This window comes from Rousettus aegyptiacus, unplaced genomic scaffold (genome assembly GCF_014176215.1).
Source record: "Rousettus aegyptiacus isolate mRouAeg1 unplaced genomic scaffold, mRouAeg1.p scaffold_m13_p_12, whole genome shotgun sequence".
NCBI classification, from domain to species: domain Eukaryota; kingdom Metazoa; phylum Chordata; class Mammalia; order Chiroptera; family Pteropodidae; genus Rousettus; species Rousettus aegyptiacus.
The window spans coordinates 85,427,268-85,453,592 of NW_023416287.1; the positions used below are offsets into that span (position 1 = coordinate 85,427,268).

Here is a 26,325-nt window from a genome sequence, read left to right on the forward strand (position 1 = left end):
TCACGCATGCCGGCCTTGGTGTGGCCACGCTGGCCTCGGCCTCGGAGAGCGAACGCGGGAGTGGACATTTCTCCAGGTTCGCCATGCTCCGGCTTGGCAAGGGTGGGAATCAAGATTGTCCCACCCTGCCGGCTGTAACTTGAGACAGCGAAGGAGGGAACAGGGCTCTAGATTGTTCGTTTCTTTTTCCCTGACAACTCCGTCCTGGTAGTTCGGGCTTTTATAACAGGGTACCACAGACTGGGTGGCTTAACCAACAAAAATTTACGTCTCACATTTCTAGAGGCCGGAAGTCCAAGATGTGGGTGCCAGCATGGCTGGGTTTTTGGTGGGGGACCGCTTCCTGGTTTCAAGACAGGTTCTTTCTTGCTGTGTCCCCGCGTGGCGGGGAACAGAGAGAGGAAGCACGCTCTCTGCTGTCCTTTCTTATAAGGGCACTAATCCCATTCATGGGGGCTCCACCCTCATGACCTCATCACCTCCCAGACACCATCGCGCTGAAGGTTAGGAGTTCAATATAGGAAGTTTGAAGGGACACAAACAGCAGTTTATAACAAATTCCTGTAAGTGTTCAGAAATACAAAGTATAAGGGCCATTTAGACAGTCCAGGTGAGAAGGATCCAAGAGGGGTAGAAGGTCTGTAAATAATGTCATTGTGGCGTGTGTGTATGTGCGCGTGCATGCATGTGTGCAGTTGAGTCTCGCTCACAAGAATTATGTCCTATAAAGTGACCACAAACATTCCTCCCAGAGAAATAGAGATTCCTACAAGCCTCTCTTCACGTTTCTGTCCACCAGTCAACTCTTAACCTTGTTGTATGTGTGTTTTTGTTTAAGGACACCTTATTAATAAGCACTTTGATTCATTAACATTGGATGTACGGTCCACAGCACTGTAACTCACGTCTGATCAAAGTTTATCTAACACACGTATTTTCTCAGTGAGACAAATCACAGCCTTGTTGGGCTTGAAGGCACTAGAGAGCACTATGCTCGGAGGCCATTTTAAACAGCACAATCACCAAAAAAAAAGGCACAGAAATGCCAAAAAAAAAAAAAAAATAGAACACTAAATAGACCGCAAAAAGGACACTTATTTCCAGTATGAGCGCTGAAACAAAAAGGCAGAACGTGTCACCTTATCCTCTCTTAGTCAGGAATATGCGTGCTTAAAAGTGAGTAGCTTAGAGTTTTCACAGTTCTGCGTGTGTCTGAGAATGACTACGGAAGCGCCTGGAGTCCCGGTTTGGGACAGACCGTGAAACTTTGGCGAGTAGATGAAATTGCAGACACGAGTCAGTGGACGACTGTGGTGTGAGCGTTTACCTCTCGCACAAAGAGTGGGAAAGGCCTGGAGATTGGGGGTAAGAAGGCAGCACTTATCTATGCGTCGTCACCACAAAAGGGACAAATGTGTCTGCCTGTGTATTTGGGGAGAGATGAATTTCCAAGTATGTCTTCAGACCCAGCCTCTAGGCTTTGTCACCTGATGACCCCTGTTTTCCCGACTAAACTGCTGTGGCCCCACGGGATGAGGGGTGGGGAGGGATCCCTAGGCTCCAGAAACCCCATTTCCTTAGGTCCTATCTGGCATTCCTGTTAAGACCATTTATCACATTTGAATTGACTAAAAATCAAGAATCTGTGACACCTCTTTGCATTAGCCAAAATAGTCGGTGATCATAAACCTAGTCCTTAATCTTCCCGCTAACGTGAAAATCGACTTTTAGCAAACCACAAGGCTCTTAATTATGGAGAGAGAAGAAAACCCACTGGGTCGTTTTAGTGTCAGCACAGGAAGCTAGCTGAGAGGGAACTTGGGAATTCCTGACAGCCAGTGAGTGTCCTGAACGAGCCCCAGGGGGCGGGAGGCAGGGCGCTGGCCCGGGAGGCGTCGGGCAGGTGCCACGTTGCCGGCTGGGTGGAGCAGGAAGGTGCGTGCAGCCCTGCGCCCGCGCTGCCTCGCCGCCCTGTCTCTCTCTCGCCCGCAGGCAAGGCTCTGGTGGCGGTGGAGCCCGGTAACCGGACGGCCCCGCGGCGCTGCGCCTGCACGCGCGGCTACCACTGGAGCGAGGACTGCGTCTGCTGCCGCCGCAACACGGACTGCGCGCCGGGCTTCGGAGTGCAGCACCCGGGTATGGCGCTGGGTCCCGCGTGCGTCTGTCCGCTCTCACCGGGTCTTGCAATGAATGACACTGCAGCCAAAGCCAGCTTCCCTGCGTCATTCACGCTCCCGGGCGCCAGGTGGCGCTGGAGGAGCTGGAGGAGCTGGAGGAGCAGGAGGGTCCCCGGGGATGCAGCCCAGGTTAGGGACTTCCAAGGGATGTGAGCGCTTGGCGCAGGTGCTTTTCCCCAGGCCCCTCAACTGTGAAACCTTAGACTCCCCACTTGCGGGGGTGGGAAGGGAACCCTCTAATGCAGCGGCCTTCAAACATGGTGCACCCCCATTAGCACAATTTTGAAAAACCGTGCATCCCCTGCGTATTGATAAGTCGACAGCACAGTTTTTTTTATTAAAAATTTAAAGAGTTGCTAAGGACTTAGTTTCCAGGGAATTATAACAATAGTAACACTTTCTAAAATAGTCAATGGAATGGAAACACCAGAGCAATTCAATACCCATCATCATTTATTTAAAAAAGCACAAATCAACCTTAACAACTGGAAATGTCCTATAGTTCTTTTCTCTCCTTTGAGTTGTATACGGTTCACCTTCCCTGCAAAATTTTATCCTAATGTATTTTTGTATTTGCAGGGTTTTTACTAATCACCTTTTCATACGCTTTTACGTAAAAAAAAAAGGACTTATTTGAAATCTTAATTTAAAAAAAATTTCTGTGACTCAAAGTTCTAAGGGTTAAAAAGCAGTTCTTTTGGACTAAGTTGTTTCTACAGTTATACAATAGGTCAAAAATAACTATATTTTGTTACATATAACTATAAAAATAAAAGGTTTCTGAAGTTCATAATGAGTGTTTTTTTCCAATTAGTTCATACAGTCATGGTTGAATATTGCTTGTTGCTAAAATGCAACCGAATTCAACATTAATTCTGTTTCTGCTAAGTGCTGAGAAACTCGTTCACATAAATAACTAAATGGCTAAGGGAGGAATTCTGTTCCAGGAGTGCCACTCAATTCTTTCAGCACCTTCTGAGTTAAAGGTCCAGGATCACATGGTGTGACATTAGAGCTGTTTTTAATAACCCCTCAGTTAAGAAATCCATTGTGTCCTTCAATTTTGTGGAAAGTAAAGCAATAGATATCCTTTTGACTTGAAAATGTGTTTCTTAGAGTCATTTACTTCCCTCATGTCTAGGAAGTATACCAAAGCGGTTTCTTCAAGATATAACAAATGATTATTTATACCTGTTAATCTTTCCCTTAGGGGCATTTAGTTTTAACCCAGAATACTTTGACAGGATTAGGAGAATTAAACTATTATTCATTTCAGTTCATATTGAGGAAAATGTTCATCACAAAATCAAACTAGTACAGTCAGCCTTGATTATCAAATAGATCAACTAAACTAGATCAGCTTTCTCTTAGAAAAAGTCTGACTTGATATTTTAATTATTAAAATAAATCTCCCTGTGATAGCCAGTTCCCTTCTGAATTCTGATTCTCAGATAGACAAGTCCCAGAACCTTTCCACAAGTCTGTCAACCACATGGGAAAAGCTGCTATCCCCTAATCTGCTTTTTTCTGATTGACATTCTCCTGCCTTGCTTCTTTGGGAATGGTACATTTTGGGGCAATAGGTGAACAGAGGGGGTGACATAGATCAATGAAAATGTCACTCCTGCCCTACCTTATACTTTACCCTTGAACAACACGGGTTTGAACTGCGTGGGTCCACTTATATGCACATTTTTAAAAACAGAGTATCAGTAAGTACAGTACAGTATTTTCTCTTTCTCACAGCCTTAATAAAATTTTATTTTCTCTAGCTTTATTGTAAGAATAACATGTATAAAATACGTGTTAATCGACTGTTTATGTTATCATTAAGGCTTCTGGTCATCAGTAGGCTGCCGGTAGTTAAGTTTTGGTGGAGCCAAAGCTTGCATATGGAGTGTTGACTCGAAACCCCTAAACTCCGCAGTGTTCAAGAGTCGACTGTATTCGAACTCTGAACCACTCAGCCTGGTCCATTCCCCATGTCCGTGTTGCATGTTTGCTCTTAATAGACAGGGCAGGACAGAAGCTGCACCGACCTGTTAGGATGCAGGGCTCGGCCGTCACCAGTGTTTCCTCTTGTTCTTTGTTTTTTGGCATCTCAGAGGCTTGGCGCCATAGCAGGGTTTGGAGTAGGTGAGAAATGAGACTATGAAGTGGGGAGAGGAGGGAATCTGCAGGGAGCCCCTGGCGAGTATGCCTGATGAAGAGCAGACGCGGAAGCCTGGTGTGTGGAGTCAGCGCCCCTCAGCCCCGTCTCCTCTCAGCTCCTTAGCCCCTTTGTTTTTAAGGGTTACTCTTCAAGAGTGTGTTTATCTTTTTAAAAGCTGTTTGAAAATTAACGTGAGTGTCCAGATGTCAACCAGGCTTTTGTTCATGTCATTTCAAGGCAAATCAAATTGCTAGATTAAGGGGACGGGCATCTTACTTATTGAGGCAATGGCAGAAATCCCGCTTAACTCTGGACAAGGAACGTGTAATTCCTTATTTTAATGTTTTATTCATAAAAATAAATCACGGAAGTGCCGCCATCTTCAAGAGTAATTTGTGGTTTTGATGCCACCCAATTGCCTAGTCATGACATCACATGGCAGGCGACATTCTTCTTTATTGGGATTCCCAAAGGGTCAGCACGTGTCAGTAAGCAGTAAAGATGTTAGATGCAGGGAGCTGAGATGCTTCCTATTTTGATAATATAGTTTATGAGGAGTATGAGAGAGTTGAAGGAAGCTTACTAACCAGAGCCAAGTCCTGCTTTCAGTGCGGTGGCTAAGGCAGAGGTCCAAAACCCATGCCACCACTTGTGTTTTGTAAATAGAGTTTTATTGAAACATGGCCACATCCATTTTTTTTTAAAACATGTTTTCTATGACTGCTTTCATGCTTCAAGTATTTGTAGCCAAGACCAGAAGCCTGCAAGGGATATTTACTGTACAGACCTTTATAGAAGAGGTTTGCTTCCAACTCTTGGTTTAAGAGAAAGAGACCCATAGCATTCTCCTCCATCACTTTTTTTTTTTTTTTTTTTAAAGCTGTTTTTACTTGGACTGGTGAGGTTAAGCTGGCAGAAGAGGTCAGGACAAGAAGTTTCCCTTAACAGCAGTAAAAGGGCTGCCATTCTCTGTAAACAAAGGGTGATGTGAGCCCACAGGGTGGGAAGCAAGCAGACTCAAGCCTGATTAAAGCAAGTTAGGCAGCAGCTTCCCGGCCAGGAGACGAAGTATCAGTGAGTAGGCCGGTGGTTCTGAACAGCAAAGGGTCAACACCTAACTTGGACACTGGCGTTAGTGGCCTGAACATCGCTCTATACCTACCGCTGGGATCGGGAGCCCTCTGAAGTCTGTGGGGGCAGGGGTGGTGGGGAGGCCAGGAGCAGAGGGGCCAGCTCCTGATCTCTGGTCTTCTGGAGCATCATCCTGGCCGATCTCTAAGTGTCCTTGTTCGGTTTTTGTCCGTTCTTTTTGTCCATTTGTTTTTTTGACAGTGCAGCTCAACAAAGACACGGTGTGCCAGCCCTGCCTTGCGGGCTACTTCTCGGATACCATCTCTTCCACAGAAGAGTGCAAACCCTGGACCAAGTAAGTGACAGTGAGGCAGCCGAGAAAGTTTGCTGATTTTAAACCACTCGACCTCACACTGTCTCGTCTGGGTGGAAAACAGACCTGTTCATTTTGGTGAGGCGTCCTCTGGAAGCCGTGTTCAAAGTGGAAGAAGTCTGTCAATTCACTGTGGGTGAAATGAACCAGGCCAACCGATTCTTCTGCCTGAAGTGTGTTACTTTTTAGATTCTGTTTGACTGAATCTTTGACTTATACTTGCAGGGTTTTTTTTTTTCCTTTTTCTGACCTTGTCTAGTTGAAAATGATTGATGATGTTTATGATCATTCATTCACCACTCCCAGCTTGCCAACACCATTGGTTTATTTGTCCAGAGATTCGTGCATATGCGTGTTGTGTATGTGCATAAATAAGCTTCCTGTTTATATAAATTTTGCATACTGTAAACACTTGTTTTTTTTTTTCACAAAATATATTTTGAAGGAAGCTCGTTCTGTATTAGTTCTCTTGGATCTTCATGGCTTTTTATGGCTACGTAGTATTTTGTCGTAGAAATGGACAATAATTTATTTAGTAAGTTTCCTATGGCTAGTCATTTAGATTGTCTTTTGCAGTAATTAATAATTTTGAAAGCGTCATCTCATACATATGCTATTTCACACTTATGTTAGTACATCTACAGTGGAATCCTGGGTCCTTTCATTAGGTTGGATACTAATAACATAACAATTCAACTCCCAATATATTCTCATTAAATATTTATTTTCTAATCCACTTGTCCAAGTTGTATGTCGAAAAGATTTTCTATCCTTTCAACTTAAAAAGAGCATTCAGCACAAGTTTGTCAATTAGAAGCATTTGGAATCTTCTTTAATGAAAAGACCAGTCTACTTCCTTTCCACCGTACTCTCGGGGAGGGGGAGGTTCTTAGAGAACACTGGCGGGGGCTGTTCTGTTCCTTCATTCGTCCTCTTGTGTGTTGTAGGGACAGGTACTGTCCAGGAAGACCTGGGTTCTGGTCCTGAAGGAACTAGAAATGTAGTGGACAAGAGTCTTTTACAGCTTTATTTATTTTATTATTATTTTTTTAAATATCTAAAAGCAAAGCACATAACTACTTCCTCCCCATCCACAGCTGTACCATTCTTGGAAAGACAGAAGTGCGTCATGGGACAGATACATCAGATGTGGTTTGTAGCCCTTGGCCACCTACGAAACTCCCAAACGGTACGTTTCAGCAGGGAAAGTTGTTTGGTAGCTGCGCCCAAGCCTCGCCAGCGCGTCCAGAGTGCTCCCGGACTACTGTTTCCGGAGGTTCTATCTGTCCCTTTTCATGCCATCCCATCCGTGGTCAGTTTAGTATTTCATTGTTGTCAGCCTTTTGCTTCCAGATATGTTGTTCGCTTGATAATTTTCTACTCCGGAATCAATAACTAGTAATGCGTGTATATATACAAATAAAGGGAAAAAGCGAACTGAACTGCAAATGTAAATTAAAATGTCCACGGATGGTAGGAATGTTTCTAGATTTCGGTCACCAACCAGAGTAAGCAACTTGTTAGACTAGAGTTATCATTATTTATGAAACATTCTGTAGATCAACTTAATGTTAAGTACAGCGCCAAAGATTTACAGAAAGTCGACAGGTGAATGCTGGTTATCCAGGCGCGTGAGATGCTGCTGAGGTGGGTCCAGATATCACAGCACGGGAGTGACGTCGTGTCAGGGAGACCATTCTAATGAGGCCAGCGAACCTGGGGACACGGGAGAGTGGGGTTAATGAACTTTGAGTAAGAAAGTCAGGGGTTTAGATGTGACATTTTGGGAAACAGGAGGACGTGGGTATGGAGTTCCACAGTCAGAGCCGCGTTTTAAAAAGACCATTTCGAAGATACCGTTGAAAATAACCAAGGAATAGCAAGTTATTTTTTAAAAAAGAGAAGGAGGGTAAAGGCAGAATGCTGGAAGCCAGGCCCTGTAAACCAAGGTTTTATAATGTAAAGGTTCTAGCAACGAAGGGATTGGGGGGGAACCAAAAAAATGGCGGAGTCCACGTTGTGTTGGAGATGAATCACCTGAAACGCCTCACAGGGTCGCTGTGGTCCTGTTCTCAAGGCCAGCAAAGCCCTGGTGCCTTGTTGTTGTTTGGGAAGAGATGTGCTAAGGGGCTTCCCTTGGCCTCAGAGGCCGTCCGCCTGGAGAGATTGAGGTGCTCTGTAGGTAAGCAAAGACGGACCTGGATGGCGAGGTAAACGCGACGTGAGTTGTTCTGAAGTGGAAACATCTCTGGGTGGTCCCGGGCTGTTCTCACTCACAGTGACCACAGGCGGCCGGCCGGTCGCCCTTCAGAATGTGAGCACTGTGTGACGAACCTACAGTCGGGGCCGGGGACCGGCATCCTTCCCTCATTCCAGACCAGCATCCTCGATGCTGGGCTTTGATGTACGCGGTTTCATCTCTAAACTTAGAGGCTGGGATCGAATAACCTTTCACTAGCATCTCTCTCCTTTTCTTCCGATGCAGAGCGCGGGATCTACCTGCCCACGTTGACTCTCTTGCTCCTCTTCGCGTCTGTGGTGTTCGTGGCCGCTGTCATCTTCGGCGTTTACTATAGGAAAAAAGGGAAAGCACTGACAGGTACGGCGTCTGTGGCGGTCCTCAAAAGGGAGTCGTGAAGGAAATAGACAACGTTTCTAGTTACATGCTTCGGAAAATGCATATGGCACCCACCGACCTACCTCTGGGGATCCACTAAAAATACATGCCTTGAGGTGGTTGCGCTTAAAGCAAAGTGAAACACCATTTACGCATAATCCATCATTCTCTGGCAAAACAAGCAAACAGACCCATTGTGCCTATTTATGTATAAGCCAACAAGAACATTCTAGGCTCAGGGAACTGAAGACTTATAAACCGTGTGTTTATGTCGTGTAGGTTATGCAGAGTCAGATAGATATACATTTATTCTAGAATACAAACCTTTTTAATGTACCCCTTAAAACAGAGACGGTTGTGGAGGGAAAGTTTGATCTGAGTCTTACCTTGAAATATGAATCTAAAATTATAAAAGGAAGGTACCTTATATTCAGTTAAACTTGGGTGCTCATTTTGAGAACGAATAACCAAGTGTTATCTTGTTTATTGTGAATACTTTTTGCACTAAAAATTGATAGCGCCTTTTTACATCTCATCGCGTTTGACTTTTATGCTATGAAGCTACAGAGGTGTAATTTTTAAGAGGGGAGTCACGGCTTTGTTTGGCTTCCCGAAGATATCTCTTAGTGCTCCGAGAGTTACCCCGTTCTCTTCTGAGGCACATTCTGTCTCCACATCCCTCTCCGCTTTCGGTCGCTCACTTGTTTATCTCGTCCACCTCTGCTTTGCGGCGATTCGATCAGTTCTCCCACATCACCTCCACGGGCCTCGTGAAACCCTGCATAGCTCGCTCTTTCCATGAACATGACATCACCTCATGTAACAGCAGGCAACCGAAAAACACGAAAGAGGGAAGATGGCGATCGTAGGTGCCAGTGCTAAGCAGAGGGCAATGTTAAACCAACTCTTTTCAATCTATTGTTGAATATTTTTTATTTAACGTAACAGCATTGTAACTGGGGATTTGAATAATGCATATCCACATGATGCGGATGGCTCATAGAGTCGTTTATGTGTGAGATAAACAGACTTTCACTGTTTGTTCTTTAATTTTTGCCTCTGTGAGAATCTCTTAGGCCATCTTATCGATGGGGACAGTGGGCCTACCAGTTACTAAACTGGGATTTATGACCGTTAGCTTCCTCTTCGTCCCTCCACACAACACGTTGACTATCAGCCACCAGGGGCTGGACTGGCAGGGGTCTCAGGACTGGGCACACAATGGCAGTAAGTGCCCTCATGGAGGAGGTGTCCCGGTGGGCAAGGCAGGCCTCAGAGCCACAGAGTGAGGCTGCGTGTAGGAAGGGAAGGTGCACAGCACCAGGTGAGCAGGTGACAGATGAGTCTGCCCAGCCTCGGGGGCAGCCAGGGCCTCCCAGAGGAGGAGGAGAGAGGGTTGGGGCAGGGGGAGCTGAGATCTGAAAGACAAACTGGAATCGACTAGTCCGGGGGCGGGTCAAGGAGAATCCAATGCGTTCTGCACAGAGAGAATTTCTCCGCAGAGGGAGCAGGGCGAGCTGGGGGATGGAAAGAAGGTGAGGTTAGTGCAGCTGGCGCAGAAAGCTGAGCAGTGGGAGATGCACCTGGAGAGGGTGGCGCAGCCAGATGACGCGGCCCTGCAGGCTTCGCCGAGGAATTTACTCCTTGTCCTCGCTGAAGGGAAGGAAAAACAACCCTCCGGTTTTAGCATAGAAAACAGATTTGGAGAGGCGGAAAGAGGGGTTGCAGACACACCAGTGGGGAGGTCTTTTGCAATCATCCAGAAGCCAGATTTTCACAGTAATAATTATCATCACGTCTGCGTACAAATATATTTTTTAGTACCATTTAGGATTATCTAGTGCCGATCCCTGCAAGAGAAGAGCTGCAACTTTCCTTTTATTTGGAGTACCTTTATTTTTCTATAATTTTAAAATCATAGAAGAGAAGCAAGAGTAAGAAATGAGAATGACAGCAATAACTGATACATATTGAATGTTTACTCTGCCGGAACTGCTTTCTGCATTTCACATATACTACCCGAATCACCACAACAGCACCGGGATGTAGGCACTATCATTTCTCTGGTTTTATGATGAGGAAACTGAGGCTCAGAGAAGTAAAACTGGGCAAGGTCACGTCGGAGGTAGCATTAGCTATTGTTATGACCTAATAACCTCCCAGTAGAGAATGGACAGCTCTCTGACTTCAGTCTTTGCAGTGAATTCAACATCATCAAATATTCAGTGGAGGTGGGGGAAACTTTATCTCTGTATAATATAAATTAATATTTTTAAAAATTCATGGATTTGACTTAAATTTCATCACTTTGCATATGCCACAGAACATCTTTCTCTTTCCTCTAAAAAGCAAGAGGGCAGAGTGGAAAAGGATTTGGGGCCCGCTGGGGTCTGACACAGCCTTCCACATGCACTTGACTTTTATTGTACGTATATTTGAGCAAGTTTGCCAGAGGTCAGTCTCCTAGACCCACATCATCTTTGTTTCCCTACAATGCCCAGCCTCGTCCTGGTCGTCAAAGAAAAATTGCTAAGGGAATGAGAATGTCCATCACCCGACAGCAGCTTTGACAGCCCTTAAATGTGCCTGGAGGTATATTCAATGGCACATTTGCTTTACATGGATCTTCTGAACATTTTCACTTTCAGGAAAGACCTGCAGAGGCTCATGTTTAGAGATAATGTGGAGCTGACATCGTAGTCAGTGATCCTGAATTAGACGCGGGAAATAATAATACGAAGCCCTGTCCTTGCTCTGTTTTTCTAGCTAATTTGTGGCACTGGGTCAACGAGGCATGCGGCCGCCTAAGTGAAAACAAGGTAAATTTAAAAGTCTTGAGCGCCTGCTTAAACGCCTTTTAACAATTAGGCTGATGTAGTTATTAGTCAACTATTGCGCCCCATTCGTGTAAGGGGAGCCTCCCTGAGGAGTGGGAACCTCGAATCCCAGGATCAATCCCCACAGAGTAACCCAAAGCTCAGGTCAGCGCTCATCCTCAATGCTGCTTCCCATGACTGCATTCCTTTTCTGTCACCCCTGTGTATGTGTGTTAGTCAAAGTATTTTTGTTAGTGCCAATCTTGATTGTTTACTACAGATTCCTAGTAGGAAGGAGCTTCCACTTTTCTTTACTTCATATTTATTTTGACAACTTTTAATTTTGATATAATTTCAAAATTATAGCAAAGCAGTGAGAATAGTACAGAGAACTTCCGCACACCGTATTTTCAGGGCCGCCAATTGTTTATGCTTCATTGCATTGCTTTGTTATCTGCTCTCTCTATGTGTGTGTATATGTGTATATATATTTTTTTCTTGAACCATTTTAGAGTGAATGGCAGACAGTGTGCTCCTTTACCCTTAAATATGTCAGTGAGCATTTCTTGAGAACATGGGCATTCTCTTATATAGCCATAGTTCATTTATCAAAATCAAGAAATTTAATGGTGGTACAATACTGTAATCCAAACCACAGTCAGTATTAAAATTTCATTTATTATCCCACTATGTCCTTTACACCTATTTTTGGGGGTATAAAATATATAAATTTTAACCTATAAACCCATACTGACTTCTCCAATTCCAATCCCAACACCACATTGTAGTCTTTCTCTGTTCTGTATTTGAGTCGTCTTTTCTCCAACAGTATGAAATCTGCCTCCTATGATTTTCAATATATTTACTCATTTGCTCAATTCCAGAATACATAGAAAGGAGTTTCAGAATTACTAAACCGCATCACAGCAAGAAACAAAGCTACTAACGGGAGTTCAGTATTTTAGAATTTTGTTTTGTTTTGTTTTGTTTTGTTTTAATTTAGATCGAGAGCACGTAGTCAAAATTCTGTGTTCTAAAATTATTTGGGTGAGCTTTTCCCTTGGCTTCAATGTGGCTATGCTGTTCATGGGAAATGCAGGCAGATTCCTTTCTCTCTGCTTGCATTCCATCTTAGGGTTCTTCCTCACTCGGTGATTTTTAAATAACACCGAGTGCCGTAGTGAGTGCTCCATCTGTACTTGTTATGGTGGAAATAACTGCTGTAACCACCATTTTCAACAGTGTTTAGCAAAACCAGGTCTTAGTAAGTGGGTATTAATGCTTCTGCCTTCTGAATTTCAACCAGCACGAGTCCTCAGGCAACAATTTTAGCTGCGGTCATATGGAAGCCTCTCATCAGCACGAACTCTGTGAGGGCATCTTACTCCTGACTCTGGAGGAGAAGATGTTTCCTGACGATACTTGCTGCCCCGTGGGCGGTGGCATCTGCGGGGGCGCGTGTGCGGGCAGTGGTCCCTATGCACCTGGAGAAGATGTCGGGATGCTCACGTCTATCAGCGAGGTGGAGGAGGACCCCTTCAAGCAGATGCCCATGGAGGACGAGTATGTGGACAGGCCCTCCCAGACCCCAGACTCTTTACTCTTCCTCACTCAGCCTGGCAGCAAATCCACACCCCCTTTCTCTGAGCCCCTGGAGGTGGGGGAGAATGACAGTTTGAGCCAGTGCTTCACTGGGACAGAGAACCTGGTGGATTCCGAAAGCTGCAACTTGGCCGAGACCCCGTGCGGGACTGAGTGGATCCCCATGTCCTCTGAAAAGTACTTGCAGAAAGAGGTGGAGGGCGGCAACAGCCCCCACTGGGCAGCGTCCAGCGCAGCAGATGGCTGCGCGGGCTGTGGGAACCCTCCTGGGGAGGGCCAGGAACCCCTTACGGGTTCCCCAAAAAGTGGACCCTTGCCCCACTGCGCCTATGGTGTGGGCCTTCCGCCTGAAGAAGCAGCAGATGGGGCGGAAGGTGGAGGCCAGCCCAGCTCCAGCAGGGAAGGCCCTGGGTCTGGAAGCCCCTCCAGTGATCAGCCACCTGCATCTGGTAAGTGACTCTTTCGGTCTCTCTCTTCTGAGCAAAAAGGCCTGTGCGGGGTGCAGTGTTCTGAGGCAAATGTCAGACTATTTGGGGAAAAGCAAAGTTAACACAGGACAAATTCAGCTCCGGCATTTTCTCCGGTTAAGCTGCTTACAGGGTTTTGATTCAGTCCACAAGCTGGGTTTGGGGATCGTGCCCACTGCCCTGCTACTTTATCCTCTACCCCTGGGGCTTCCTCTTCATTTATGGGTCCCTTTTGTGTTCAGGCCTCTTTGTGATGGGATTAGACCTCACATCCAGCACTGACCCCCTGAAGGCCAAGTATTGACTTTAGGACTGGCCAACTTCTAGGCATTCCCTCAGATTTCTGGTTTTTGTTTCTTTTAAACCAGCCTATGCCTTAAATCACCCCCCCCTCCCCCAAAGTGTTTATAAATTTTAGGAGAACAAACAAAATTGTTTAGTTAATCCTTCATTAATTAATATTTATTGAAAGTAGCTTGTCTATGCTAAATTAAGGATGCGGCAAAGTATCCTTTAAGGCTTTATATGAGCAGCGCCTTCTATGACCACTGCATTATAGAGATTTATCATTGCACCACTGCTTAAGCATGAATAGCCTACCGATTATAATAGTCGAACTTTTTTTTCCGGGAGGGTGAAACACCCTCAGTTTTATTATGTGGTTAAAGGAACCATGGTGCTGACGCGGAGGGCTTCCTCTGGGGATTACTTACTGGTTTGTGTATGTGGGGGTGAGGGGGCTAGGGATCTTGTTAAATCTCCTGAAAGCTATAGATACTCCCTCCAGAAAAATGAATATATGGCTTTATACAATTTCAGGGACTTCAAAAAACCCTCCCACCCTCAAAAAGAAAAAAAAAAAAAGAAAAAAAAAGAAAAGAAAAGAAAAAAGAAAGAAAGAAAGAAAAAGAAAAAAAACTTTAAAGAAACCCATGCATGAACCCTTTATCTTAGGATGCTTTTCTTTTTCTTTCCTGCCTCTTTCCTTAGACTACAAATGATGCTCACAGCTGGACTTTGCATCATTTCATAGTCCGAGGTAGCTAGATCCCAGATCCTAAACTCAGAGATGGCCCGCCTGGGCTGATAATGGCTCCTGGCTTATTTGCTAGAACAATGTACTTTAATCTGTTTTCTAAGCTTTGTGGTTTTGCTGAGACTACACAAATTCACTGATGTGTAAATTCTATAATATCAGTTCTCAGTCAAATTGAAAGGAGGAGATACGTTTGGAGATATTTTTCAGAGAACTGATGTATTTTTCCTTCAGAAGACTTCAACATTTTTTTTTAAGATTTTAAGGAATTTCCATGACTAAAAGTTTAGCTCTATTGTTTTATTTCTTTTTAGCAGTTAATTTCTTCCCATCGGTCACAGAGACTCACAGGACTCTAGTTTTTCGGGCCGAGCGGGGTGTGGGGAGGCGGAAGTCGTGTGTGTGGCAGAGGCCACGTCTTGATAGCACTGCCAGGGGCCGACCAGTTTTTCAATTGGTGACATCAGGAAGGTGACGTTTGCCATTGTGTAAAAACCATCAGCAGTTCTTGGAAGAACAGTGTTGGCCACGCTGAAGGAGGTATTTTTTTCCTTGGTGTCATGAAACCCAACACCAGACCCGTTCTCTCCTACAGACTCAAAACAGTGCCCTCGTCTGTATTTCGTTATCTTTTATTTCTCCAGCACTAAACATGTAGGCATGAAGGTAAGACAAAAAAAAAAAAAAAAAGTATGTCATCAACTAAGTGGTGTTGATGTGCAAAAAGTGTACATTGTTTTTTCTGTCTTGTCTGGTGCTCGGCCATGCAAAACATTCGTAGAGAGTCTGCCTGCGGACGCCGGCGAGGAGGCCAGATTCACCTTCATCTGAGGAGAAGCAGCAGCCAGACTGATTTTTTGAGACTGTGTTGTTCTCTCCATAAGTACTCTGCGTGAACAGGTGTTCTTTTTTCTGGTCAAAATAGCGTTTTCTCATTATTGCTTTTCTTAAAAAAAAAAAATTGTCATAATTTATGTTCTATGACGTGTGAAAGAGGATAGAGCTTGGGTGAAAGATTCAAGAAGGGGGCCTGCGTTTATTTCATCTCCTGAAATCTGTTGTGCTCTCGGGCCTTTGGGAAGTGGCTGTTTTTATTAGGTGTTAGATTTTTATAGGCGAGTGTTTTTAAAACTTACAAACCAAACCATGTGGTTTCTAGAGAAATGACAATAATTGGGCACTTCCTCAGTAGAAAAGAGTACCTCCTTGGCACCCAGTGTCCTTTCGAAGAGAATGATGGTTCTTCCGACACCTCCACAGGTCTGTCTTTGAAAAATAATACCCAACATTAAGGTCACTTTAGCAATGTCATTATAACTCTTAAACAACAGGGAGAATTGGTAGCAAAGACCAGTGAAGGGGGAAGACATACTTTTGGTTATGTCTTCAATAACCACGTCTTAATTTACAACTTACATTATCATCCTGATGACACGACAGTGGTTACCTTGGTTACAAGCCCTTTCGCCTGGGGTTTGAGAATTCTCACTATGTCTAGAAAATTATGTCATGTGAAAGAGAAAACAACTGCCTATAGTGACTATGTCTCCAGTTGGCCAGTGATTTGCTTTTGACGCCTGAAATCACTCAGGTGGTTCAGTTACTTCTGAGAGATTTGTTTACTTACAGGGCCCATAACGATTCTTAACGAACACCAGCTCTGTATTTGTTTTTCTACCGGATCTTTATTGGGGGTCCACTGACCCATGGAGACTTGGAGAAGCTTAGAAAACAAGTGAGGATTGAGGTCAAGGAGCAGACAACACCACACCGGAAGAATCAATAACTTGAGGGGGCGGGGCCTTCCTCTGCCCGCCTCCCTCTAACCCGTGGTGGATCATTCCCCTTCACTCACCCATCTAAGCTTAGGCCGCTGTCGGCCCCTTTCAGCGGACCTAACCCTTTCCTACTTTTGAATGCTAATGTGCTTCTCCTAGGGTGAGCCACCCTGTCTAGTTGTCGCCTTTTCCAGAATGCCCAGTTCTTCCTGTCCGTCAAGTCTCAGCTCAAATGCTGCTTCCTGAACGGAGCACTGTTCCCTCCTGTGCCCTTGGCGGCCCTTCGCAATTTGTCCTGGAGTCTTTCTCGCTGAGCCTGGCACTTCATACCTCTATCGACACCCCATCTCAAGGCAGTCATCGCAATCAGGAATTTCCGTGACCTTCTCCACGCCTGATCTTTCTAGTCTCTCCCAAGACAGCTTAGTCACAGTATGTTAAGTGAATAGGTGTTTATAAGTTCATTCGTTTAGCCATTCGTTCATCCAGTCATGAAGAACAGAAACCAGAGCTCCCACTTGTTCCCCAACTCACTGTCAGCTCCTACTTCTTCAGTCTGTTCTGGGAAGCAGAGGGCCAAGCATGAGATAGAAGGCCTGGCGCTGGTTGTCCTGGGCAGAGCTAGATGTCCCGGGTAGAGGAGCAGAGACGACAGAAGCAAAGGTGAGCTGGTCCATCCACGTGGCACAGACCACCAAGGCTGATGCCTGGCAGCCGAGGGCACTGGAGGATGAAGGGCACCTGTCTGACCCCGCCCCCCTTCTCCCATCCTCGGGTCCCACCCTCTCTTGCAGTGACTACCCTTGATCATCCACTTCCATCCTGAAAGGACAGAGATTTTCCTATCCCAATTTTTTCCCCTTTTCTTCCTCTCCCCCTGAGTGATGGACAGGCCTCTGTTTCTAACTTCCTTCTCTCTCCTGTTGAAATTCCATCCACTAACTTGTGTTTCTCTTTTAGCTAAGCATTGTAAGGTCGGGTGTTAGCTCATTGACTATAAGTTAAAAATATTTTATAATTTGGTTATTTGGAAATAATATTCAGCATTCATTGGTGCTAAACCTCAGCGCGATTATTTCAAAATATATGAAAAATTTGTTCACCGCATAATTTAGTCCTGCTTGCCTTCTGTCTGTTCTAACGGGGCTCATTTTGGAAGGGTTTCACTCACAAGCCATTCTAAGTCATTTTCAAGCATGATTCAGAATGGAACTATTAAATACTGCTTTCCTTCCCTTATCATCAGATACTCAGTTTCTTCCAAATGCCTAAAACAGAGCTTGCATTTCCATAAAAAGGAAAACCATGTGAGTAGCATATGGATTAAATATAAATTCAGTTTTTAAGAAATTCCGAAAGCACCCAATGTAGTCTGGGTAGTTTGAGTGTATTTGTGTATATTTTTAGTTTCTTCCTTGGAAGAATATCTACATGACAATTGGGTGAAATTATTTGCTATCATTCTTGTGATTTAATATTCATATGTCATGCATTTTAAACAAAACAGTAAGGTTTTTGAGAACAGAAGTGTGCATTACCTTGCTTAAAAATGTGAATTCTGCCAGAGATTGAGTTCTTAAAATGAAACTGCTCCTCTCTGCCCAGAAAATAGAGATTCCATTTAGCCACTATGTAAAGCACAGACTTAGCAAAGTGTAACTATTTTTCTGATCACGATGGGCCACTTCATTTGTTCATTGTTCCTGCTGACTGTTTTTATCTGCTGACTGGCCAGCCCAGCGCCTTGCCCGCTCAGGTCAGCTCAAGTGACCCTGCACAACCTTTATTTTCTTTCTAAAAGGTATAAAGCAAATTTTTAAGGAATTACTGCTTTTAAACAAGGACAGTTCAGGACTGAGGGGCATTTATAGGACAAGGCTGTTACCAACTCCTTGTAAACCTTGATCTGTCCTAGAGCTGCATGTGACTTGCATGATGAGACCCGAGACTGTGGGGTGCAGTGTAGAATGATATAGAGGGGTGTTCACAACAGAGACGGAATGATGAGTTGTTTCAGCGAAGGAAAAAAAAAATAAGTGGGTTAGCTTTCTAGAAGAGCGTGTCCCCTCAGTCATGGAGACATGTCGAGGTCCTCCAGCAAGACGAAGATGGGAGGACGGCGTCGCTGCCTCGCGCACCTCCTGTCTCCCGGGGTTCCGTGAGCGCCGATGCTGCCTTCTGGGGGTAGCCATGCCCTTGCTGCACCTGTGACTAACTCTTTGCTATTTCCCGAGCGTTTTCCAGCGCACCGTCTCAGGTGACCCTCCTGCCGTCCCGCCGAGTGTTCGTGCATTCCTTCGCTCATTCGTTTGACATTCATCGCGCGCCTGCGCGGTGTGGCTGCACCCTGAGAAATTGATGCTCATTTCATAAACGAGCAGACTCAGGTCTGGAGAGTTGGTAGGTGGTTTGTCTCAAATTTGACGGCTAGTGGGGGCCGTGCCAGGGCGAGACCAGAGACCTTTCAGGCCTCGTCCTCTCCTCTCGCCCCGCACCCCGTCTCTTGCCCTCCTGTACTCCGGCAGCCACTGAAACCACCGTCCCTCTACTTACCAGTTACGTGCCTTCTGTTCTTCAAAGACTGAGACGCCAGGATGACGCTGGCATTATTAGATTACTTTTATGACAGGCCGTGAGAAAAGAAGGCTGTGGGTTTTCATCCTTGAAGCAATGCCAGTCAGGAGAGGGGAAAAAAGCAGCAAACCGGAAATGCTCACATGCAAAATACCTGCGAGCTGTCGTTTGCAACGCAGCCGGCCTGGCACAGAAAAAGCTCTCCGTAAATTCTGGATTGGAGGGGGCGGGGGCGGTTTCTAGTACTATTATTACTGTAATGCGAGCACCATCTTAACTTACCTCCAGTTAACCCATAGACTGGCCCACACTCTCCCTTCCCTCTGTAAAGGAAGCTGACCAAAGCTCACAGCATACCGATTACTCGTGACTAGTGGGGTCACTAGAAACCCAGGCCCTCCTGCTCTCCCTGGTCATGCTTACTAGATCCAGCTGTAACTCAAAACATTTAAAAAATGAGAATTGTTTCTGTGAAAACTGTTAGGTACTTCAGGACAATTCAAAAAATGAGTTGCTGATTTTTTTGCTGTTGAGCATGAGACAATAATGGACTGAGAGACTAAAACTTGAGAAGGATTTTGCATGTAGACTGCTTGGGAAGTGACTCAGTTCTCATTCCACCTTAAAGAAACCAAAACTGAAGATTGTGGGCAAACCACTAAAGGTATAATCGATACAGTCAGTAGACCTTTTCCCAAAGGGACAGGCCTCGATTCTATGTCAGAAAGTTTGCAGCGTTGAAAGTTTTACAGCGAGTGACAGGTGGCTTGAGCATCAGGGACACATGTCCTAGGATCCGTATTTTAAGAGCTCTGGTGGGTGGCCTCTGTAACTCTGTGTCTTATCGAATATTTACCAATAGAGAAAATCAGATTGGCAGACACTTCTGCAATACTGAAACATGTCCAAGTTATGTTACCTCCGAAAAGAGTGACGCTGCATTAGAGCCTTGGTGTGGGGAGGGGGACCCAGAGCAACACACCTAAGAGCTGCCTGCCGCTCGGGACTAGCTACGTCATTTCCAGAGCCCAGTGAAAAGTGAAAATATGAGGTCCCTTGTGCAAAAAAATTAGGAAGTTCAAGGTGGTGAGAGCTGCGTATTAAACCAAGTGTGGGGCCCTTCCGAACACAGGGATCCATGTGCCGGCACAGGTCACACACCCCACGGAGATGGCTCTGCCGCCACTCATTGTCACTGGCAAATCAGGGCTTTTCAAAGAAGTTCAGTCTGTACCAGTTTACTAAAGTCGCTGTGCCGGCTACTTTCACAAAAGCCAGCGCAGGCGGCATGGCCTGGGACTTGATCGGAGGTGGTTTTTGTACTTTTGATAAAGAAGATTGTGTGAGAATCTCCTTCTTTCTAGGCACCTTTTCTTTACATTCTGTCAGGAATTTAATGGCCTTGTTTTTGTCCTCGCCCCATTGTGCCTGCCCACCCCCCACCAGAAACAATATTCTTGACCCAATCTGTGAATCAAAGTATTCTGAAATGTTTCCATATATCTCTTAGTCAAAAGAGTTCAAGTTCCATTTTGGAAAAAAAAAGAAAAAAGAAAACAAGACTCTAGATCCTGTAGGAGAGACAAAGCAATTGTTTGCCATGAGGCAATGCCATGGAATGAAATTCTTAAGGTGAAATGTTTAACACAGAATCTTGGGTTTTTACCTGAACTCAGACAAACTGAAGGTTCAGGCATGAAAACGTATATACAGCAGTGGATTCATGATGATGATCTGTCGGAAAGTAAAATTAAATAATGGGGAAATCACATATACCATGACATCAGCAAATAAATCTCAACGTGAACAGGACGAAGACGAGGCAAGATAAATTCCAAGCCGTACATCAGTCACGCAGTGGCTTGGAAGGCCCTCTGTGTGGCTTGACATTATATTGAAGAACCACAGAACCAGCAGTCAATGACGTAATAATAGAAAAGAAGAACTATGCTGAGAAAATCATACCTCTAAGCAACTTCGCGTTACTGATTCTTACTGCATATGATATAGTTTCAATTAGAATGGAACGTGGATGGTATAAACATATTGGCTTTGGTTTCTCACTTTAACTTTTTCTGTTAACTAACCAGTGGTCCCCCAACTGGGAGGACTTCTGGGCTGCCATGCTCATTTTGCTGCTGCCACAGTAGAAGCTCTTAGCAGCCTTTGGTCAGTATAGTTGCTGAGTTACTTGAAAAAGTAATTTAGAAGTTCCTATCGGAAACATTTTTTTTTTAAACAAAACACATAGCTTACATTCACACATGGATGATTTTTTAGTACAGAGCCATATGTATTGGCTGATGATAATTTCCTGAGCCTTTTTCACATGAACCACGCCACCTGAATTCTCAGTTTCTATTTCTTTCGTGTGGAAAGAGAACATATAGACATTTGCAAAACAAATTTGAGTCCTTCTGGACTTTTAATGTTTTTTGTTTTCTTTTTTCAACAGTTGTCTTGCCCATACCACCTCAGCAGTTAAGCAGCTTCTTGATATAGTTTTGTTGGTTTTGCAGTTAGGGACTCACTTTTAATTAGATTTCCTAATGAGTTCAGCTGGTAAAAACAGACTCGAGAACTGACTCAGTAACTGTTGGGAGCAGAAAGGCAAAGACCTGCTAGAGAGTAGATCCCTGGCTTAGGGTTCGCTGTATGAGCACCTGCCAGTATATTCGAGAGGGAATGGAGAACGTGGATGTCAGTCTGGTTAGTGAATGGAAATACTAGCTGGTCTCCCTCATGTTGTTTTTTGGGAGGGATTATTAGGCAAATAAATCGCCCCACTACTCCTCTTGGAATATACCCTGTGCAGCTGCCTAAGGGAGAAATAGCATGAGTCATAAATCATCCTATGTGACTTTCGATTTGTTGCTCAATTTGAAACCTTGTGTTTCCATAGGCCACTGTGCCTCAGTTGTCACTTCTCTGCAGGTCCCCAGGGGGTGGAGGGAAGGCTCCCCAAAAGAACCCCGTGTATTCTGTTGGTCTTTTAGTCAGACCATCCAAAGCATGCCTTCCAAATTCGGAGAAAATCTTTTATATGGAGTAGCGACAGAAAGAGTTTTATTTGTATAAATTATTATTAAGCTTTGTTACAGTAAAGAAGGAAAAAGATGAGGATGTGCATGGTGAGGAACCGTTCCGACGTTCACCTCCCCTGGTCAACCTGAAAGGTTCTGTTTGCGATGCTGAGTGTCGGGGGGCATTCCTGTATCTGCTTGGTCTGTGGCACTAATTTTCAGTTTTCCCCTGGGATATTTCTAGATATTTCAGTCTTTATCACAGACGAATAATAAGAGGTAGCTGGTTTCCTAACTTTTGTTGAACCTCCAGTTGTTTTTCAAAAGCCTATTCGTCAAAGACTGGCAAAATCTAGTCACCCAGGAAAAAGAGATGATAGAACGAACCGTCTAGGGACAAAACACCCCTCAGGGTTAAGGGCGAAAGAGTGGTTTATAGGAGAGAAATATATACACACACGCACATTTTTTTTTCCTCTCCATTTTAGCCTTATGAATCTCTTTTTCGGGGGGAGTAAAAGAAAAATAAGTTAAAGAAATTGATTAACTTCTGCTACACACGGAGTCTGGGTGGCCCCACCGCCCTCCAGAGCTGAGCTGTTAGGGGCTTCCATGGAGGGTGGGAAGCGTAAAGCCACCAGGTGTGACAGAGGCCTCAACCGTGGGTCTGGTCTACAGGAGGCTGGGCCGAGGTGGGCTCCACGGCCCTGTCAGGTAACAACCTTCCCTCTAGCCTTGATACATTTGACCATAGCCGGGGCATTGGCTGTTTGCTGCATATGGATCACACACGCGCGTGCACACACTTTGCAGCCTCTAAGTCTTGTCTGTGATTCCACAGTCCGGGTGCGCTCCTGCCAGTATTTCCAGAGTCCCGTGTAGCAAACGACAAAACTCGAGCATGGCCCATGGGTTTCCTTCTTTTCTTGTCTCCTCGTCTCTGATTGCTCTCATGTCTTCTCTTCTTTCTCTCGCCTGAGTCCAGGGAAGAGGACAAATGAAGGGAGTCCTGGGTGTGCCCGACGCGTTGGAAGAGCCTTGTCGGGGAGGAGGGGCCGCCGTGGCTCCTCGATTCATTGGGGAACTTTCCGCTCACATGCCCCAGTTCTCACCACGAACCGCTGACTCACCCTCTGCGTGTTCTCTCTTCCTCTCCCCTGTAGGAAATGTGACTGGAAACAGTAACTCCACGTTTATTTCCAGCGGGCAGGTGATGAATTTCAAGGGCGACATCATCGTGGTCTACGTCAGCCAGAACTCGCAGGAGGGCCCCGCGGGGCCCGGCGGCGGCGGCGGCGGCGGCGCGGGGGAGCCGGTGGGCCGCCCGGTGCAGGAGGAGAGCCCGCTGCGCTGCGACTCGTTCGCGGGCCTCGGGCCCCGCTTCCCGGACACGTGCGGCGCCCCCGACCCGGACAAGGCCTCGCGGCCGGTGCAGGAGCAGGGGGAGGCCGAGGCCTGCGCGCCCGGGGCGCGGCGCTGAAGGACGGGTGCAGCTCTCGGCGCCCCTCGGAGCCGCGATGCCCCTGGACTCATCGGGCTCACCTGCGCAGGGGGCGGGGCCGTGGGCGGGGCCTAGCCCGGGGCGGGGCCGGGGGCGGGGCTGAGCCCGGGGCAGAGGCTGTGGGGTGGGGCCTCCGCCCCGCCCATTGGGTACATCTGCGTTCAGTTACCTGACATTCTCTACCCACCTTGCTCTTCATAGAATCAGGGACGAACTTTTTTTTTTTTTTTTTTAAACGTAAATGTGTCATGACCACTCACTGATAGCCAGTCACATCCACTAATGACTCAGGTACACACTGCCCTCTTGGGTCGCTCCACTTTTCACGTCCTGTTAAGGTGGTCCTCCCTTTCCTCGCGCCTCTGGTTGTCGTTCCATCCGTAGATGGCCTCTCTGGGTCTGTCATCGCCCCGCTCACCCTCCCCCCGCCCTATTTATATTTCACTTTCTCACATAACATTTTTCTTGATAGTTCTCTCCCCCCCCCCCCCGCTTCTCCCCCCCTCCCCCCCACACACACTTTTTTGACTAAGGATTTTCTTGAATCCTCCTAAGGGTGGTGGTCTTCTTTACATATTATCTTTTGCACTCCTCACAAATAGGTGCCTGTGTTTTGGTGATGGCTGGGGGGTGGGAGGGGTTGTCTCTACTAAGCACTTTCTGAAAGAAGCTAGAAATGTGAAGGCTAGATAGAGGGAGGCTCTGGGAACGAGTGGCGGAACTTTCAGTTTTTGAAAAATGTTTCTGTGTTCTCATTTTTCTAAAAAAAGGAACAGAGGGAAACCCTGTTTTTCCCTCTGCGTGTTTTTATGTTTTTGTCGAGCGTAAGGCTGAGCTAACTTGCAGTGCTCAGTGAAAAGAAGGAGCCAGAGAAGTTCAAGAAAGAAGAATGAAGTTGAAATATGCATTTGCTCTCTCTAGATAAGAACAGCATAAATGTGTTTAGGCGATAGGCCCTATTTTCTTTCTAAATAATTGTGCATCGTTAATTTAGCTTTGCAGAAATGAAAAACGTTCCTGCTGTTTTCCAATGCATTTAAATTAAAAATCAAACCCTTAGATTGCGTATTGAAGAAAACTTACCATAAAGGTACTTTTTCCCTAGCATCAGTCCTCTTGTGAGGAAATATACAGTGTGAGTCAGGTTGAGAGGAATTACCCGCATTCTATCTATTATGGTCAGTAAGCATTCATTCTCCTAAAATACTAGAGAAAAGTTAAAATACCTAAAATTAATTTCGCAGATCTAGTAGGTTTTAAGAGTGTGGTAAGTGGTTACTGTTTACATTCTAATGGCCACAAATGCCCAGCTAGAGGGAATGACCATCAGTCACTGGTTTCTCCCTCCTGGTTGCCTTTCACTTAGAAATGCTGGAATAGTAGCAGTGAATTGTGATTTTTAATGGAGAAGCAGAGGGTGGTTTTGTAATTTATGGGACTTCTTAGCAGACATAAAAAATTGCAAGAAATAACTGCATTTCCAGGATGATCAGTTGGTGGGAATTTACTGTCTGCTCTGCCCTTTTAGTTAATATCCATCCAAAGAGAGATGTTATTAAAATGGAAGAAGCCATTATACCTTTTGATATGGAATATGTTAAGGTATAGTTCACAAGGCAGACTGCTGAGCTGAAAACCCAAGTTTCTACTGGGACTGTTGGTGTCTCACTGATATTACTTTACCTTTCTGTGCTTTCATTTCTCTTTCTATAAAAAGGCACTAATGATAATTTCAACACACTTTCTACTCAGAGATAACGAAAGGAAGCTACAGTGAATGTTAAAGAGTCTCGAGCTCCTTAAATAAAGGGTGATAAATACATAAGAATCTACTTTCAAAAAAAGGTAGTGTTCTTTCCCACACAGATCCCTGCTAATTTTATATTGACCCAAAGACAATTAAATGATAGGAAATGTATAACAATGACAAGTCTGTGTCTGTGTATCATAGATATGTATGTAACAGATGTAAACAGAATGAAATGAAGACAATAATGAAAAATTATTTGGGGGGATGTCGTAAACAGATCATTAAACATATATTTGACCATACAAGAGTTTTCTCATGACTTGCTTTAAGCAGGGCCCTTTGTAGAATAATGATCTGACTGATTTCTGATCTCTATGATGTGACGTTAAGTGCTGGTTATAGTGTGTCTTCGTGGAATTCTTGACAATGGAGTTGGGACAGAATATGCACTTTGTTTTTGTGGTGTTTCTGCTGTTGACCTTTTATGAAAATTCTTTAAAAGATAGCTTGGCTATGCAGTGAAATAATTGAAAGGGAAATGTTGTCTAATAGTGTCTGTACATATTTAACCCAACTACGGGAAGAAGGAAGAATCAATTTCTCTGTCTCGCTCTAAGCTTAAAGAGCAGTTTGAATGTGACATTGCGGAACCTTCATATGGTGGGGGAGAGAGGGCTCTTGCTGTGTAACAAGCCACTCAAAACTTAGTGGCTTAAAACGGCTACCTTCTATTCATTCATAAGTCTGTGGATTGGCTCAGCGCGGTTGGTTCTTCAGACCGAGGTGAGCCTCATCGTCCCAGCAGGCTAGCCTGGCTTTGTTCTCGTGGTGGGGGCAGGGTCCCAGGAGAGCAAGCAAAAATGTGCCCAGGTTGTTGAGGCCTAGCTAAGACTGGCACACTGTCACTCTGGCACTTTCAGTCAGCCAAAGCATGACCCTACCTACATACCTACTGCAGGGGCATCGTTCGTTCAGAATAAAATGGTGCAGGGGAGAGTCGTGTGTCTGGGAGCAAGAGGGGCCGTGGTTCCCAGCCTCTAACACGTGGTTTCTTCCCTGGTGATGCAGAGTACGGTGAATTCCTACAACCAGAAGGACAGCACATCCGCACCTAAATATCGAAATTCCTTCCAAAGCCAAATATAGGTGATTTGGGAGCCGGGTCTACGGTACTGCTGCATTCCGCTGGCACTGTCATTGAAAAGCAACTCTATTTGTAAAATTGAGAAAACCGATGAGATACTTTGGGTGGAGGAACCTGTTACGTAAATCGCTCAATGATGTCGTGGTCACTGATAAGCTGATGCAACAAACGAACAGTGATTGAGTACAGGGCGCAAGGGTGAGCTTGAGCAGAGGTGCCGTCTTTGGTGGAAGAGGCATCATTT

General features: G+C 45.2%; 1 protein-coding gene across 4 annotated transcripts in view; it reads left to right on the top strand.

Moving 5' to 3' along the window:
- TNFRSF11A (TNF receptor superfamily member 11a) overlaps positions 1 to 23,683 on the top strand; it is a 47,724-nt gene extending 24,041 nt beyond the window's left edge. For 2 of the 4 annotated variants that reach the window (XM_036229085.1, XM_036229087.1), the window contains exons 4-10: positions 1,993 to 2,136; positions 5,667 to 5,755; positions 6,871 to 6,962; positions 8,259 to 8,372; positions 11,157 to 11,209; positions 12,513 to 13,257; positions 22,850 to 23,683. In XM_036229085.1, coding sequence (XP_036084978.1) covers positions 1,993 to 2,136; positions 5,667 to 5,755; positions 6,871 to 6,962; positions 8,259 to 8,372; positions 11,157 to 11,209; positions 12,513 to 13,257; positions 22,850 to 23,166 — 1,554 coding nt within the window. In that variant the 3' untranslated portion in view covers positions 23,167 to 23,683. Of the gene's footprint in view, positions 1 to 1,992; positions 2,137 to 5,661; positions 5,756 to 6,870; positions 6,963 to 8,258; positions 8,373 to 11,156; positions 11,210 to 12,512; positions 13,258 to 22,849 lie in introns of all 4 variants that reach the window. The other 2 variants (XM_036229088.1, XM_036229084.1) reach the window with 1 other exon arrangement.
- Positions 23,684 to 26,325: the final 2,642 nt, after the last annotated feature.